This window comes from Squalius cephalus, assembly GCF_949319135.1.
Source record: "Squalius cephalus genome assembly, chromosome: 17".
In the NCBI taxonomy this organism is placed as follows: domain Eukaryota; kingdom Metazoa; phylum Chordata; class Actinopteri; order Cypriniformes; family Leuciscidae; genus Squalius; species Squalius cephalus.
This window is the reverse complement of record NC_137138.1, coordinates 36,081,648-36,101,177: the sequence shown is the minus strand read 5'-3', so window position 1 is coordinate 36,101,177 and position 19,530 is coordinate 36,081,648. Positions and strand designations below refer to the sequence as shown.

Below are 19,530 nucleotides of genomic sequence, written 5' to 3'. Positions count from 1 at the left end.
CAGGCTCTCAAAAATTATATAAAAATTCAAGTTTAGATTTATCGGCCAATATATCGGCTTTCAAATATGAAGAATTATCGGTTATCATAATAGGCCAACATGTTCATATTGGAGCATCACTAGTATGCACATATTGTTCGCTGCGGATGTTAAGCTTATAATGTTGTGTGTCAATTTACAACCGGTTATTCTGCCCATAAATTAGACGTTATTTGAATGTTTTTAGACACTGTACTGTTAGAACCGTTGGGATGTAAATTAATGAACACTTATTTTTTTAACCCGTGACGACCCACAGGACTGGAGCACGAGTCACGGTGCAGTAACACACTCACTCTGCTGGGGTCTCGGCGGGCCCGGGGGAACCTCCTGGTGGGGGTCGATGGGCGGCTCCGGGGTCAGACAGTCGAACTCCTCTCTGCTGATCAGGTGCACTTTCTTGAAGTTCTCCACTTCTTGCTGTTGCGAAAACAGATAAGAGAGTTACAACAACATGCCGTTGAAACAAAAACCAGAACACACACACAGTCATCCTCACTCCATATAATCCAGCAGGACAACGGTACAAGCAAAACAGCAATGCTACTCACTGACAACAGCAACACATGACGATACACAACATCTCGCTCGTACCTGTGCGCCGAAAAGAGCCATGAACCCCCGAGCTGCTCGTCAAACACCAGTAAACTGAACAAGCTAACACTATCTGGCTTTTCTAGCGGCTCTGCTGGCCTTCCAGGACTCGCACGTGAGCGGCACAAAGAGCACAGCACAAAAGACCACAACAAACACTCTGGTGGAAGACCATTCTGTCCGGCCGGGTCCAGAAACACTGCGCTAAAGCACACACTCTCTGCGCACACGAGAAGAAAAGCAGCACTGGAGAATGGACACACACCCAGAATCTGACAGAATTAAGCTCATCTCATGACAGCCGACACAATGAACACACACACCACCTCAGATCAGCTGTCACCGCTCATAACACATCAATGCACACATTTCTGCCACGTCACATGACCCTTCACTACTGATAAACTTTAAAGCCCCACTGTGGTGAAAATCCAGCTTTTAATGTTGTTTATGTGTCTATGTGGTGTTTTTAATCTGCTTTAAGACAAACCATGTGTAAGTTCATAAGTCGACAGCATTGCTGAGTGTTTCCTCCTTAAAACTGCAGTGAACCAAAGACAGTCTCAAAAACACGCTTTGAAATCGCTGGTGTTTCTGACGTCACAAACTACCTTGTAACCAATCAGATCAACGTGTGATCGTCAACCAGTGGATCTCTGAGCTGAGTGAGTGCGTGGAGGCGGGGCTCATTAGCATATTCATAGAACCACGCATACTAAATGAGGCAAGGGTGTCGAGTTACATTCAAGATATTTTAAGGCATGAAGACATTTTTTCGAGGAAAAAACAATTAAATATGTAATTTTAGTGATCAAAGATGAGTTAAGTGATCAAATGTATTGACTACAGGGAGACTTTAAGATATTTAAATGTTGTGGATGAAAAACTGAAGGAATTGCTCTCAATGCAATTTTAAAAAACGTTTCACTCTTCGTCAAGCCGCCTAAAACGCTTTAAAGTCTCCATGAAATCAAAACTGACAATTATATTTATGGATTGTTTTAATAATCTTGAATCAGAATAAGTTCCTCTTGCAGCATCTCTTCTCTGATGATGTGGGCGGGGCTATAACCTGTCACTCACATGAGATCAGCCAATAGCAAACCACAACCATCCAATCAATTCCCCACAGACACAATCAAGCCCCGCCCACGTGTGTTCTTGCTCCTGAAGCGTTTCACTCGCATATACGACACAATAGAGGAGAAGAGACCAGCGAAACTCCCCTTTATGATGAGTGTAAGTGCACTACAGTAGGATGTCATCCTGCTTTCTCTCCATTACTGATTTTGATCATTTGGAAATGCTCAAACATGCCAAAACACAACATTAAACCAAAGTCAAATTAACCGAATCGTTTTGAATAGCTCTTGTGCATTTCTCCCTCACATGCAAGACTGACGGGAATACCCAGCTCACCTTGATCATGGCATACTCGGGCTCGTACGTGTCGTCCCAGAGGTCCTGCTCGTAGTAGTACAGCCCGTCGTTGATGACCTTCACGAGCTCGCTGCTCAGCTTGGACCTGGAGGTGTGGTTCCCCGTGCGGTCTCCTCCCGGGTGCTTGCGCAGGTACGGCGGCGTCTGAGTCACGATCAGGATCTTGTTGACGTCTCGATCGTCGATTTCACAGTCCGAGTCCTCATCCGACCAGTCGGTGAAAGTGTTGCGCCGGCCGTCGATCTGCTCCATCTCCTCGTCGAACATGAAGTCCAGCTCCTCGGGCTCGTCCTGCTCCTCGCCTGACGCCGGGCCGGTCTGAGCCGGCGAACGCACCGCATCCGCTTTCTGCAACACAGCCGAGCGTAACCAGAGGGTTAATGATGCTGCAGCCACCAACAGACAGATATAGAGGCTAAAAACACACAAAACACACCTAAAACGGGAAAGAGCTTTGAGATTGCCTGAACAACTACATTTGACAAGAAATCTGAGGTGTATTTTTTAGAGCCCGACCGATATGGATTTTTGGGCGCCGATGCCGATACCGATTAAAAAAAGCCAGATACCGATATATCGGCCGATATTATTTATGTGTATATTATAATACAGTAGCAATATTATTTATGTGTATTATAGTACAGTAAGTTTGGACACGCTTTACAATTGGTGTGTACAAACTTTTGATGGGTACTAGAGCCCGACCGATAAAGGATTTTGAAGGCCGATACCGGTACAAATATTTGTTGGTTTTAAAATCCGATATTCCGGACGATATTTTTAATTTTTTTTCAGAAACGCGCAACAAAACATTAACAAATTTCCCTAACATTAGTTATTTGTAGTTATTTATGAGTTTTAACTAAAATAATATGATAATGCATTTTAAAAAGAAACTTGTTTCTTTTATTGTCACAACAGAACAGAGGAACATCAAAATACATTAAAGTTCTGATAAATAAAATGTATAAAAATACAAACTTAAGATTTTTTTTTAAGACTAAACGTTTAGTCCTTTGAACAAAAACAACAATTTCACATTCAAATTGACAACAAATTCAAATTGTCATAATTTACTCTCTCAAGTTGTTTTTTTCTTCTGTTGAAAATAAGTTATTTGGATGAATGTGGGTAACCAAACAGTTGATGTACCCCAGTGACTTCCATAGTATATTTTTCTCCTTTGGAAGTCAATGGGGACCAGCTACTGTTTGGTTACCCACATTCTTCAAACTATTAATATTAGAAAAATATTAGAAGGAAATTAAAACATTAGAGTGCCTGTAAATAATGAGATCATTTTTATTATTGGGTGAACTATCCCTTTAAGGACAAGCGGCAATGTGTTTACAATTGCTGTCTCTTTAAGAGCTGAGCACGACACGTCTAATGTACACGCATTTGACAAGCAGATTTTCTCTCAATTTTGCCTTCACTTTAGACAACCGACTTTGTTTATGTAAATCTTGTGTGTATTTAACAGTATTAGCACAATAATACTCGAAAGATAACTTAGTCCAGTATCCAGGCGCTGATAGAAAGGCTTTTAGTGCATGTGAGCTTCACATGTACGCGCTGAGAAACGCAAACGTTAGAACAGCGCATCAGCATTTAAAATTAAATGTTTAACCGACAAAGCATTAAAGCACATGCACATTATGAACTTTTGTGAACTGCAGTGTTAACATTTTATGTGAATATAGCCTACGTCGCGTTGTTCCGCTTCACTCTCGGCTTATTTAACCGCAGCAAAACTGGACATGAGTCACGAATTTTGTCATCCTTATTTGAGTTAAGAGAACTGATAGGGATGTTCTTTTAATTGTTATTCAAGCAATGTATGTCTCGTGAGTCGTTACCAACTCACCGATGATCTCACTCGCGGTTCTCTCTGCCCGACTCTGGCTGGATCAGCAGGTTGCAGAATGTGTGGGGCGTTATACACGAGTGTTGCCAACAGGGACGGTGTAGAGTGCCCTCTGGTGGACTAACTATACAACGCCAACACTCATAACATGGTTGAAGGGTGTTTCGTCCGTTTTTATTTTATTTTTGAAATATTCATTTATCGGCCGTTATAAATGCCGATACCGATAGTTTTGAAAATGCCTAATATCGGCCGATAATATCGGCCTGCCGATATATCCGTCGGGCTCTAGTATTTTTACAGACAGGTAAGCCGAAAGCTACAGAACAGAAGCAAATGGATCGCTGTGATTCACAGAAACAACTGGATCCAGACATTTTTGTGTCAATATTCTGAATTTAGGGGTAAAGTAACTTATATATTGTATTGACAACTCAATTAAATATTTACCATCGTATATTCTGCATAATTTGATGTTTTTAAATAAACACTGACAAAAAACTACACAAGTTTTAGGGCTGGACGATATGATGATATATTTAACACTGATATGAATGATCACATGGATTTAGACCTATATTGTATTTATATAAAGCGTTCACAGGCTTTGCTTTATGTTTTTCCCCGTCATCGAAATCAGGCTCATATAAATGTTTAGGAGACACGATCCCTGCTGCATGTCAATATCCATGATCACTGGATCTTTGGTAAGATATAAGGAACACTATATCGAGTCCAAACTTTAGTTTAAACTGATAATCGTTGTTAAACTATTAAAGCTCAACTACATCTGTGTTATGTCATGTTGTCATGGCTGTTGCTGCAAATAAATCAAATTTCTCATTTGTCCTTTTGATTGTGGTGGGACAGACGACCCAGACGGGTTCAGGAGGGCCAAACATAATCAATCCCTTGATTCTGAGGTGTGGATTCCAACAGCTGGAATCGATTCAATCCAGGGAAATCGACTCCTCTTCAAGAGCCTTTTCCAGTTCAACAGAGCTAATCATTTAAAGTCGGCATGAAATCAAATTTGACAAATCTTCTTTTTATATGTAATATTGTAGTGTTTATTATAAATGATTTATCTGTGCACTTCATTATTTTTTTAAAATTCATGTACCCTTATAATCTTTAATCAAATACATTACCCTTCCCTCCCCCCTCGAAACGACCTCTCTTCTCTTTCGGTCACGTGCCATGGCGAAAGGGTGCGGCCAGAGCCCATGAGGGTGCGGCTATCGAGATGCTCTCGAGGGTGAACTTGACTGATAACAGAGAATGTCTAATAAGGCTGATAACTTGACTTGACTCATCTTGGTTCGCGGGAATAATAAAATAAAATAAAAAATCCTTCATGGGAGGGTAACGGTGGGGAGTCCGGTGGAGAGAAATCCTCCACAACTGAATGTAAACTGGCATTCAAATCTGCCTCCATTTTGTTTGCAACGCCCAACCTCCAACGATCCAATCAATTCCCGAAGGACGAAATCAAGCCCCGCCCTACATTTTTTTCTAATTTCAGAAGCCGTTTCACTCGGATATACGTCACAACAAGGAAAAAATTACAATCTCAACTTCCGTTTCATGCCGACTTTAAGGGGATCTTTTATGCCCCTTTCACGAAATTTAATATAAATCTACGGTGTCCCCCAGAATGAGTGTGAAATTTCAGCTCAAAATACCCAACATCATGTCATATTTGTTCAGAAGAGGGCGGAGCCTTTACACAAGCTTCGGATACTCCGGCAATAACAAAACAGGCCAATCTCACTCATCCAAGATCTCATAAATAATCTTCCAATCAGAAAAGAATCGATGGGTGATGTGGAGAAGGAGAGTAGATTATCAGGAAATGTTAACTCGGAAGTGAACTACTCCTTCATAAACCTGCTCCTCCTACCTTGGGTCGAGCGGGTGACGGCCTCGGCCTCTTCTTCACCTCGATCCACGACTCCGAGTCCAGGTCCGGCAGACTGGCAGACAGGCCCTTGGGCATCAGCTTCAGGTTGCTGACGTCATCAGTCTTGTGGTGCTGGGGTGTGGAGGATCTCGGGGAACCTGTCGGGGTCAAAGGGTCAGTCAGGGGTGTGTGTCCCGTACAGCGCTGTAACTCATGCTTCACTGTCACAGTATGATCATCGATGAAGAATCCACTAGCTCGTCACGACTGTTCCCCGAAACCGTATTGGCGCAAATTGGACATTCAACCACGTTGGTTAATGATGTCACACATGTGGAGGAGGAATAACTACTGTTAATGAATCTGTTTGAGATCGAATTAATGAGAGATGTTTTGCTATAAATTACGGACTGGCATCTGAGGAATATTTCTCAGTTATTTTGCTTTATTTCCAGATTCGATCATAGACTCGTTCTTACACACTAGAGCTCGTTCACACACACACTACGCTTTAATTCAGAATACATGCAAATGTCATTTACGTCTTTTAGTTCAAGAGATTTAAAGACACAGGTTGTCCTGAATGTCAGCTTGATTATTTTGCTCAAGATCAGGATTTATTGAGTCCACATGTCATGAAAACTAGAAACTCTTCTTCTAACCACAGGTCGAGATCTGTCACACACACACACACACACACACACAACTCTGAGACGCTGTTTGAGAATGTTCGCTGGAACGATGGTTTCGGGAAACACTCGTTGAACTATGATGATAACGACAGAACTAGCGACCACAGCTGGCTAACGATGCTTTCGGGAAACACACCTTAAAAGGGCCCAGAACGTCGAGTCAGCGCTCACCTGTGTTTTTGTTCACAACGTTCCTGGGAACAAACTCCGGGCAGTTGATGAACTGGGAGAAGTCTGTCTGCGACTGGTCGGGCAGAGCGAGGCCCGGCAGGGGCCATTTCTCCGGCTCCTCCTTGCAGCGGATTTTCATATCCGTGATATCCACTATTTTACTGTCCTTCAGGGCCTGAGAGAAGAGCAAACCTCAGTTACAGACGCAGTAGATCTTACAGCAGCTGTGTGTGTGTGTGTGTGTGTGTGTGTGTGTGTGTGTGTGTGTGTGTGTGTGAGAGCGAGACACACCTCCAGTATGAGGCTGACGTCTGTGGTGAGCGCCAGCACGTGGTGGAAGCTGGCGATCAGGTGTGTGTGTGTGTGTGTGTGTGTGTGTGTGTGTGTGTGTGTGTAACACACCTCCAGTATGAGGCTGACGTCTGTGGTGAGCGCCAGCACGTGGTGGAAGCTGGCGATCAAGTGTGTGTGTGTGTGTGTGTGTGTGTGTGTGTGTGTGTGTAACACACCTCCAGTATGAGGCTGACGTCTGTGGTGAGCGCCAGCACGTGGTGGAAGCTGGCGATCAGGTGTGTGTGTGTGTGTGTGTGTGTGTGTGTGTGTGTGTGTGTGTGTGTGTGTGTGTGTGTGTGTGTGTAACACACCTCCAGTATGAGGCTGACGTCTGTGGTGAGCGCCTGCACACGGTGGAAGCTGGCGATCAGAGACACCGGAAGGAAGCCCTCCTCATCCATCTTCCTGCGCAGGAAGAAGTCCCTCTCCAGATTGTCGCTGCTGAAGTAATATTCACTGCGGAAACACACACACACAACACCGGTGAGAAACACACACAGCACCTCAACACCGGTGAGAAACACACACAGCACCTCAACACCGGTGAGAAACACACACAGCATCTCAACACCGGTGAGAAACACACGCAGCATCTCAACACCGGTGAGAAACACACGCAGCATCTCAACACCGGGGAGAAACACACCCAGCACCTCAACACCGGTGAGAAACACACACAGCATCTCAACACCGGTGAGAAACACACACAGCATCTCAACACCGGGGAGAAACACACGCAGCATCTCAACACCGGGGAGAAACACACCCAGCACCTCAACACCAGTGAGAAACACACACAGCATCTCAACACCGGTGAGAAACACACACAGCATCTCAACACCGGTGAGAAACACACACAGCACCTCAACACCTGTGAGAAACACACACAGCACCTCAACACCGGGGAGAAACACACAGCACCTCAACACCGGTGAGAAACACACACAGCAGCTCAACACCGGGGAGAAACACACACAGCACCTCAACACCGGGGAGAAACACACGCAGCACCTCAACACCGGTGAGAAACACACACAGCACCTCAACACCGGGGAGAAACACACACAGCACCTCAACACCGGTGAGAAACACACACAGCACCTCAACACCGGTGAGAAACACACACAGCACCTCAACACCAGTGAGAAACACACACAGCACCTCAACACCGGTGAGAAACACACACAGCACCTCAACACCGGGGAGAAACACACACAGCACCTCAACACCAGTGAGAAACACACACAGCACCTCAACACCGGGGAGAAACACACGCAGCAGCTCAACACCGGTGAGAAACACACACAGCACCTCAACACCGGGGAGAAACACACACAGCAGCTCAACACCGGTGAGAAACACACACAGCACCTCAACACCGGGGAGAAACACACACAGCACCTCAACACCGGTGAGAAACACACACAGCAGCTCAACACCGGTGAGAAACACACACAGCACCTCAACACCGGTGAGAAACACACACAGCACCTCAACACCGGGGAGAAACACACGCAGCACCTCAACACCGGTGAGAAACACACACAGCAGCTCAACACCGGGGAGAAACACACGCAGCAGCTCAACACCGGTGAGAAACACACACAGCACCTCAACACCGGGGAGAAACATACACAGCAGCTCAACACCGGTGAGAAACACACACAGCACCTCAACACCGGGGAGAAACACACACAGCACCTCAACACCGGTGAGAAACACACACAGCAGCTCAACACCGGTGAGAAACACACACAGCACCTCAACACCGGTGAGAAACACACACAGCACCTCAACACCGGGGAGAAACACACGCAGCACCTCAACACCGGTGAGAAACACACACAGCAGCTCAACACCGGTGAGAAACACACACAGCAGCTCAACACCGGTGAGAAACACACACAGCACCTCAACACCGGTGAGAAACACACACAGCACCTCAACACCGGGGAGAAACACACACAGCAGCTCAACACCGGGGAGAAACGCACACAGCAGCTCAACACCGGTGAGAAACACACACAGCAGCTCAACACCGGGGAGAAACACACACAGCACCTCAACACCGGTGAGAAACACACACAGCACCTCAACACCGGGGAGAAACACACACAGCACCTCAACACCGGTGAGAAACACACACAGCAGCTCAACACCGGTGAGAAACACACACAGCAGCTCAACACCGGTGAGAAACACACACAGCACCTCAACACCGGTGAGAAACACACACAGCACCTCAACACCGGGGAGAAACACACACAGCAGCTCAACACCGGGGAGAAACGCACACAGCAGCTCAACACCGGTGAGAAACACACACAGCACCTCAACACCGGTGAGAAACACACACAGCAGCTCAACACCGGGGAGAAACACACACAGCACCTCAACACCGGGGAGAAACACACACAGCAGCTCAACACCGGTGAGAAACACACACAGCAGCTCAACACCGGTGAGAAACACACACAGCAGCTCAACACCGGTGAGAAACACACACAGCACCTCAACACCGGGGAGAAACACACACAGCACCTCAACACCGGTGAGAAACACACACAGCACCTCAACACCGGGGAGAAACACACACAGCACCTCAACACCGGGGAGAAACACACACAGCACCTCAACACCGGTGAGAAACACACACAGCACCTCAACACCGGGGAGAAACACACACAGCACCTCAACACCGGTGAGAAACACACACAGCAGCTCAACACCGGGGAGAAACACACGCAGCAGCTCAACACCGGTGAGAAACACACACAGCACCTCAACACCGGTGAGAAACACACACAGCAGCTCAACACCGGTGAGAAACACACACAGCACCTCAACACCGGTGAGAAACACACACAGCACCTCAACACCGGGGAGAAACACACACAGCACCTCAACACCGGGGAGAAACACACACAGCACCTCAACACCGGTGAGAAACACACACAGCACCTCAACACCGGGGAGGCAGCACCTCAACACCGGTGAGAAACACACACAGCACCTCAACACCGGTGAGAAACACACACAGCAGCTCAACACCGGTGAGAAACACACACAGCACCTCAACACCGGTGAGAAACACACACAGCACCTCAACACCGGGGAGAAACACACACAGCAGCTCAACACCGGTGAGAAACACACACAGCACCTCAACACCGGTGAGAAACACACACAGCAGCTCAACACCGGTGAGAAACACACACAGCAGCTCAACACCGGTGAGAAACACACACAGCACCTCAACACCGGTGAGAAACACACACAGCACCTCAACACCGGGGAGAAACACACACAGCAGCTCAACACCGGTGAGAAACACACACAGCAGCTCAACACCGGTGAGAAACACACACAGCAGCTCAACACCGGTGAGAAACACACACAGCACCTCAACACCGGTGAGAAACACACACAGCACCTCAACACCGGGGAGAAACACACACAGCAGCTCAACACCGGTGAGAAACACACACAGCACCTCAACACCGGTGAGAAACACACACAGCAGCTCAACACCGGTGAGAAACACACACAGCACCTCAACACCGGTGAGAAACACACACAGCAGCTCAACACCGGTGAGAAACACACACAGCACCTCAACACCGGGGAGAAACACACACAGCAGCTCAACACCGGTGAGAAACACACACAGCAGCTCAACACCGGTGAGAAACACACACAGCACCTCAACACCGGTGAGAAACACACACAGCAGCTCAACACCGGTGAGAAACACACACAGCAGCTCAACACCGGTGAGAAACACACACAGCAGCTCAACACCGGTGAGAAACACACACAGCAGCTCAACACCGGGGAGAAACACACGCAGCAGCTCAACACCGGTGAGAAACACACGCAGCAGCTCAACACCGGTGAGAAACACACACAGCAGCTCAACACCGGTGAGAAACACACACAGCACCTCAACACCGGTGAGAAACACACAGCACCTCAACACCGGGGAGAAACACACGCAGCAGCTCAACACCGGTGAGAAACACACACAGCATCTCAACACCGGTGAGAAACACACGCAGCATCTCAACACCGGTGAGAAACACACACAGCACCTCAACACCGGGGAGAAACACACACAGCACCTCAACACCGGTGAGAAACACACACAGCAGCTCAACACCGGGGAGAAACACACACAGCACCTCAACACCGGGGAGAAACACACACAGCACCTCAACACCGGTGAGAAACACACACAGCACCTCAACACCGGTGAGAAACACACACAGCAGCTCAACACCGGTGAGAAACACACACAGCACCTCAACACCGGTGAGAAACACACACAGCACCTCAACACCGGGGAGAAACACACACAGCACCTCAACACCGGGGAGAAACACACGCAGCAGCTCAACACCGGTGAGAAACACACACAGCATCTCAACACCGGTGAGAAACACACGCAGCACCTCAACACCGGTGAGAAACACACACAGCACCTCAACACCGGGGAGAAACACACACAGCACCTCAACACCGGTGAGAAACACACACAGCAGCTCAACACCGGGGAGAAACACACACAGCACCTCAACACCGGGGAGAAACACACACAGCACCTCAACACCAGTGAGAAACACACACAGCACCTCAACACCGGTGAGAAACACACAGCACCTCAACACCGGTGAGAAACACACACAGCACCTCAACACCAGTGAGAAACACACACAGCACCTCAACACCGGTGAGAAACACACACAGCACCTCAACACCGGTGAGAAACACACACAGCACCTCAACACCAGGGAGAAACACACGCAGCACCTCAACACCAGTGAGAAACACACGCAGCACCTCAACACCGGTGAGAAACACACACAGCACCTCAACACCGGTGAGAAACACACACAGCACCTCAACACCGGTGAGAAACACACACAGCACCTCAACACCGGTGAGAAACACACACAGCACCTCAACACCGGTGAGAAACACACACAGCACCTCAACACCGGTGAGAAACACACACAGCACCTCAACACCAGTGAGAAACACACACAGCACCTCAACACCGGTGAGAAACACACACAGCACCTCAACACCAGTGAGAAACACACACAGCAGCTCAACACCGGGGAGAAACACACACAGCACCTCAACACCGGTGAGAAACACACACAGCACCTCAACACCGGTGAGAAACACACACAGCACCTCAACACCGGGGAGAAACACACACAGCACCTCAACACCGGGGAGAAACACACACAGCACCTCAACACCGGGGAGAAACACACACAGCACCTCAACACCGGGGAGAAACACACAGCCTAGCGGAGCTGAACCGACTGCTTCCGAAGCGCCTATAGCGCTGGTCAGAGCAGTGTAAAAACATGCATTAAAAACAACTTTTACAAAACAATTGCAGATGTTTTATTAAAGGTGTAATCTATTAAACACAATTAAACAAAAATATATATCTCATCTAATACCACTAAATATGAAGTGCCTCTATAATGCGTGTTATTTTATTAAATCAGACCGATAAGAGACTTAACTAACTCTTTTCTTTATTATAGGGATCTCCCAGTCACGTGACCCCTAGCCGTGTGTCAGCCATTTTGACGGTATACATCCGTCAGCTACTCACATTGGCTATACTGTCTATGGACTGTCTAATGGCAATAGATCTATTATTAGGGGTGGGTAATATATTAGGGAGTATATTATTATACTAATAATATAATTATTAGTATAATTGTTTTATAATTAGCCTAAATATTGCAATACTTTGCGCTACAGTATTGATATAATTGCGTGCGCAAAATATCTCGATACTGAACAGAATCGAGTTTTCCCCCACCACTATTATTAGCTTCAGCTAACTCTTCACGTCATGTCATCGCACTTATTAGCATCACAAAAATATATATCAAGTATACAAGAGGAAGATAGGAATCATAGATCCATATGAAGCACCGCAAGTTCTTTTTACAGGCATTTAATGTGTAGAAAAACTTCCTGACATTGAGTTCGGTGACATTTACAGCTGACGTTACCTTATTCACTTCCCATCACGCTACACCAGAGCTTCATTAAAAGCATACAAAAGCAGGCTATCGGTTGTCATGGACATGTTACAAAAACTGAATAGACGTAAAAAGTCAAGTAACCTTGTATAATTTCATCTCAACTTTATTGTATATTTTACAAGCACTTTTATTATTTGTTTACATTTTTCTTCTTGTACCTTATATCACAAACAGTTGGAAGCCAAGCACCACCATCAGCGTTTTGCCTGTATATTGCCGCCAACCACTTGTTTCTCCGTTTTGTTTCTTTCGGGATACGGTATAAAGATAGGCCTATTCCTTTTGTATGATCACGTATCTGATCGCATCCAACTGCACAGCATCGCTCGGGCATGATAGAATATCGCGACGAGCTGCAGTATCAATGTAGTTTATACCAGAGCCCGTCTCTGTTTATACTGTCTATGAGTATCACCGGCGGTTTAGCATTTTCTATTCCGTCAAAATGGCTGCTCCAAATGGCGTGACGTCACGCGGGATGTCCCTATACAAATGTGTCATTAAATGTCCATCCACATTTATAAAAATGTATTTAGACACAGGTCCAGGGGTCCAGGGGTTCAGGGGTCATGGAGATCATCGCCCCCTAGTGGCGAACCCCTGAAACTCTTCGAAACGGTAATGACATCATGAAGCCTCGTCTCCTGAGATCAAGTGACTGGTTTCGAAGCTTAACAAGCACCATCACTACATGACCTAATCACTAAATCATAATTCCTGTCAATCAGTGTTTGTTCATGTGGTTTCTCACAGCTCACACAAACGAGTGCGGACACAAACATTAGGCCAGACTCGCTCGAGAACGCTGATTCGTCCACTAATGGAACGAAGTCTTTATGAGTGAGTCGTTGAATCATTCGCTCAATCCAACTTTTTAAAAAGCAATAATTCAACTTAAATATTTTTTAAATAGACTGCAGCAATTAACATTTTGTCAGAACCTCTAGTAAATTACATGTTATTTTGTTTAGTTGTCCATCCTGAATCATGATCTCTATTTTAAACAAAATAACCGTGATCCTCAATGTACCCAGAGTCGTGCAGCTCTATTACAAATGATTCGTTTGCATCACTAATTACTAGTGCTGGGCAACGATTAAATCACATCCAAAATAAAAGTGTGTGTTTACATAATATATGTGTGTGTACTGTGTATAATTTAGTATATATAAATACACACACATATATATTTAAGAAAAATGTTATTTGTATATAAAATATTTAGATATAAATTAGTATAAATATATACAGTATATACATACAAATATTTCTTAACTATACATGAATGTGTGTGTATTTATATATACAAAATAATTCCTATACACAGTCCACACACATTTATTATGTAAAACTGGATGCGATAAACCCAGCACTAGTAATCACACGTCATAATTGCTGAAGTATTCACACACACACACGATTTCCCCTCTGCGTGTCTCTAGCTGTCGAGTTATTCCGGCACTGTACAGATGATGAATATTGTCGGCTCTGACATTGCTTTAGAGCTGTCACATGCACAAACGCAGATGCAAACACATCTATTCCTCTCGCCGGACGGTGTTACTCACATCTGCCTCTTGATGTAGTCCTTGAGCAGGTCATGGTCCACAGTGTACAAGTCATTACTGCTCATGTTGTCATAATAGTACGTCACGGTGCTGTTGAACTTCTGCCCACAGGCTCCATCCTTCCCATCAAAGCCTTTATAGCCGTAGTAGTAGTCATAATGACCTGAGGAGACAACAACAGGACAATCAAGCAGGAACACGTGATTAAAGTGCCCTCATTACGCTTTGAGAAATGACCCCCGTGTAGTGTATAATGGAGCTGTTTGTGGATGTAGAAGGTCTAAAGTTTCAAAGGTCAAACTGCAGATAAATTAAGTTCTCAATTCAGTCTCACTTCCTGTTCAACCTGTGTAGGTTTGTGACTAATTTGCATAATTCCAGTTTATGGTCTTGACTGGCTGAGCAGCGATTCTAAGCCCCGCCCTCAAACACTGTAGTGTGTCTGAGACTGGAAGAGTTTGGTTCGTGTTGTTCATGTGGAGAAGACGCTATTTTCTGAGATTGATACGGTAAAACCCACGCCATCGTCACTGTTCGTATCACTGTGATCAAGAGCTGAGATTCAGATATGATAATGAGCGTTTGCTTTCTGACCAATCACAGCAGAGCAGCTCTCAGAGAGGCGGGGCTTAGAGAGACTGAATCCTCGATGGAAGTGTTTCAGACACTGAGAGAAAAGAGCTGACGCTGCAGTGGAGATTGAGGACATTAAAGTGTTTTTGATGTTTGATGAATGTGAGCCTGTTCTATTTTAGTAAATATATGTAATATTAATATAAATGTAACTTCAGCAATTGTTTGCAGGTGTTTTTATCTTTAAATGAAATGTAATATAATATATCGGTCTCCCTGCTCAACGATATAAGCATCGCCCATCAAAAAAACCCATACTGGTCGACCCCTAAAATCATAATTAGGGCTGGGTTCCTCTTATTGATTCCTTTGTGAGCATTTCATTTTGACTTTAAACCATTCAAGCGCGAGAGACTCTGTTTTCTGTGTTCATATGTATCAGTATATTGGATCCGTGCAGCTCTTAAAGTGACAGCAGCCTAATATTCCTATTGCTGTCTCTATAATAACACTAATTCAAGTCATAATGAAATTTGTATTATATTGTTGTGTGTGTTAAACAAGTGCAGTGCTGTGGAAAAGAATTTCCCCCTGGGGACATTAAAGTTAAAGTTAATATTCCTGCTGCTGTCTCTATAACACTAATATTCCTGCTCTATAATAACAGTGATTAAACAACAAAAGACAGAAAATGTACTCGCTGTTCTTGACTGAATAGCTGTAACTATATTTGTTATGTATTTTTTATGTATAAAGTATGTGTTATTTTACATTTGATTACAGTTTCTGAACCTGAAAATCTTAAAACACTATTTCAATCATATCTTTGTTCAGTTGTATCCATTTGTTGCGATTGCTAATTTCTGCTAATTTTTTTTTATTTGTTCTTTTTTAATTACTGAGTGTATAATGCTTGAAATGTATATTAGTTAGGCTAGTTGTTTTTCCACAGGCAAACGTTCCTTGTACAACTGTTCTTTAGCCTGTTGATTTTGTTCATGATATTCAGATACAATTACATGTTTTGCAATAAGACTAAATGTGAATGATATCCAAGTTTTTTTTTACCTAATTGGAACTGAAATTAGGAATCGATAAGAATCGGAATCATTAAAACCCAAACGATACCCAGCCCTAATGCTAATGGCAGAGCGACTGAAGCACTGCTGGTTTAGTGAGTGCTGTAATGTTCTGCGAGCGTGACTTTGAGCCTGGACTCAGTGTTTGCTCAATCAATGGCAGATGCAGGAAGAGTTTGTTACCTCTGCCTCTTCCTCGTCCTCTTCCTCGTCCCCGACCCCGGCCTCGGCCCCGGCCACCGGCTCTGTACGGCGCGCCCTCGCTCTTCACACTCGACACCTCGTCATGGTCATCCCTCAACTCCTGATCGTACTTCCCACTGTGCCAATCTGCAAACACACACACACACACACATCAGAAGAGCTGTTGGTGTGCCTGTCACTGACACCAGTGTCGTCAGGAGTTCTGGTAGTCTGGGAGCAGGGAGCTTGATTATGTAGTGATCATCCCTATGTCCTATTCTCTGAAGACTGTCTCTCTTTCAAATGCCCCATGAAGGGATCATTTAGGGTACAGTACAACTGGCTGACTGGCAGCGGCTCTCCAGAGCTGAAAGTATAGTTTATACTAGTGTGCATCTAGATAGTGGGTGTGCATATCATACAAGATAAAAGAAGTTTGTAGACAAACTAAGTTTGCTTGAAAAAGCCAAGCCAGAAAGTTTGAAGTAGCTTTAAAAGGTTTTCAGTTTGAAACAGTTTAAGTTTAGTAGTTTTAAAAGCCAGATAGGTAGATAGATAGATAGATATCAGAAACATTAGATGGACAGATAGATATACATCAGATAGATAGATAGATAAATAAAATATTAAATGAGTCTAATGGGCTACTCTGACTGGTTGCTAAGGGGTTGCTATGCGGTTGCTAAGGTATTCTGAGTGGTTACTAAGGTGTTATGTGGTTGCTAAGGTACTCAGGGTGGTTGCTATGGTGTTCCTAGGGTATTTTGGGTGGTTGCTAGGGCGTTGCTAAGGTACCAAGGGTGGTTGCTATGTGGTTGGTAGGGTATTCTGGGTTGTTGATGGGGTGTTGCTATACAGTTGCTAAGGTACTCAGTGTGGTTGCTATGCGGTTGCAAAAATCAAATAATGTGAAATTAAAGCCGCAATGAAAAGGAAGTGGCGTCAGATCTTTTCTTTCTTTGTGACATAGATCTGAATGTAACAGATTATCAGAAAAGAATAAATATAGGGAAGGGTTTGGATGTTGAGATGTGGGCGTGGCTCTTTAAAGTGTATGCAGATGAGCGCCCGCTTGCAGGGGCGGAGCTAAAGCCGGACTGCATGATTGGAGAATCCAGAACACGTCACTGGAGAGACGACTGACGCCGATCAAACTTTACGAAAATGACACGCACGCACAGATGAATTGTTCACAATAAGATCTATAATTTGCTTTTCGCGAATAGATGCGGTTTTATTTCATGCTGACTTTAATGTAAGCAGACAAGATCAAACAAGTGCGAAACATGATTGAATTGCAAATATATATTGTTTTAATCTTCATTTGTTGTTTGTCTTGTATTATATGCATTAATATGCACGCATGTTTCCGCTACATGCATGTTGCACATAAACTTAACGTGTGCATTTATAATGTTGTCCACAAAGGTAAAGGTGTGTTTGATCATGTGTAGTGGCTGTTCGTGTCTCACTGCATCAGATGTGGCCAGGACGTAACCCAGTGAAAGCGAGTGCGTACCTCTCAGGTCGTTCCTGCTGCCGGGGGGGATTCGATGAGCGTCAAACTGGCGCGTGTTGTTCCGAGAGGCCGAGCGCTCGCGCGGACCTTCAGACTTCACCTCGATCATTAGAGGAACCCACTTGTGCTTATTTCCTACAACATCATCACCATCATCATTAGTTTTTTACACACATTCATTTCATAACACATCTTTAAGGATTAGCTCATCTCAGAATTAATCTCCTGATAATTCACTCTCCCCCTCGTCATCCAAGATGTTCATGTCTTTCTTTCTTCAGTGGAAAAGAAATGAAGGTTTTTGAGGAGAACACTCCAGGATGTTCCTCCATATAGTGTCTTCAATGGGGTCCAACGGGTCGAAGGTCCAGATGTGAGTTTCAGTGCAGCTTCAAAGCATCTTTCAACCTGATTGCGTAATGTGTGTCGCATCACAGCTAGTGCAAGACCAGCATTTGTGGGTTAAAAGTATATAAATGTGTATTTAGTTATAAAATGTCCGCTGGTTTGTCTAGATGAGACTCTTATTCCTCGGCTGGATCGTGTCGAGACTTTGAAGCTGCACTGAAACTCACATCTGGACCTTCGACCCGTTGGACCCCATTGAAGACACTATATGGAGGAACATCCTGGAGTGTTTTCCTCAAAAACCTTCATTTCTTTTCCACTGAAGAAAGAAAGACATGAACATCTGGGATGACGAGGGGGAGAGTAGATTATCAGGAAATGTTCATTCTGAAGTGAACTACTCCTTTGAAATCGATACAAGAAACAGTAAGAGCGTTCACTTCCTCCCTCTCACGCTCTAGTAAAGGATCTGGTGTTAAACACCTCTCTTTTTGTGTCCGTTTTTCTGCGACTCCTCGTCAGTGTTCTTCTCTTCTCCAGAGTCGTCCGATTTGGCTTTAAGGTTTTCTTTGCTCTCTTCATTCTCCCTCTTTCCCTTGGACTCGCGTTTGACCGTTGACTTCTTCACAACCTGACATGTCCATCAAGAGGAGTAAAAACAATCATGTGGCATTTTCACAAACTCGTCTGACTTTACACTAGATGGGCTCTGTATGAAAAGGAAACCGTCTTTATAAAGCCAATTTTAATGATGAATCTTCCCCCTAAAGGACAATATTTTGCACATGTTGTAGCCTAAAACAGGCACTAAGTTCAGGGTTCGCACAGATACTGTAAAATCAAAGGACTTTAAGCACTACTTTTTAGTTTTTTTTCAAGGACTACAATCAGAGATTTATCAAACAATATCTTTCTTGATTATCTTTTAAATTCTAAAAAAGGTAAATGGATAAAATAAACAATTAAAACTAAATGGTACAAATAAAGTGCAGCAGTTGCACTGACTATAGGAACTTTAACCACTGAAAAGACACTATGACAAAGATATCGCTTTCCTCTTTCAAACTGATTCTTTGACCCATGAATATATGATCGAGCTGAAGAAGGAAAGCGGTATCACACACTTGATATTTATGAGCAATAT

The 19,530-nt window shown here is 44.6% G+C and overlaps 1 protein-coding gene across 1 annotated transcript in view; it reads right to left on the bottom strand.

Annotated features, from left to right (window-relative positions):
- The window catches only part of larp1 (La ribonucleoprotein 1, translational regulator), a 39,242-nt gene that overhangs the window by 10,446 nt on the left and 9,266 nt on the right, over nt 1-19,530 (bottom strand). Inside the window, exons 4-12 of the mRNA XM_079898809.1 lie at nt 18,870-19,017; nt 18,039-18,173; nt 16,520-16,666; nt 14,685-14,847; nt 7,351-7,495; nt 6,707-6,881; nt 5,844-6,001; nt 2,053-2,421; nt 336-459 (exon numbers count right to left, since the gene is read on the bottom strand). Coding sequence (XP_079754935.1) covers nt 336-459; nt 2,053-2,421; nt 5,844-6,001; nt 6,707-6,881; nt 7,351-7,495; nt 14,685-14,847; nt 16,520-16,666; nt 18,039-18,173; nt 18,870-19,017 — 1,564 coding nt within the window. The remainder of the gene's footprint in view (nt 1-335; nt 460-2,052; nt 2,422-5,843; nt 6,002-6,706; nt 6,882-7,350; nt 7,496-14,684; nt 14,848-16,519; nt 16,667-18,038; nt 18,174-18,869; nt 19,018-19,530) is intronic.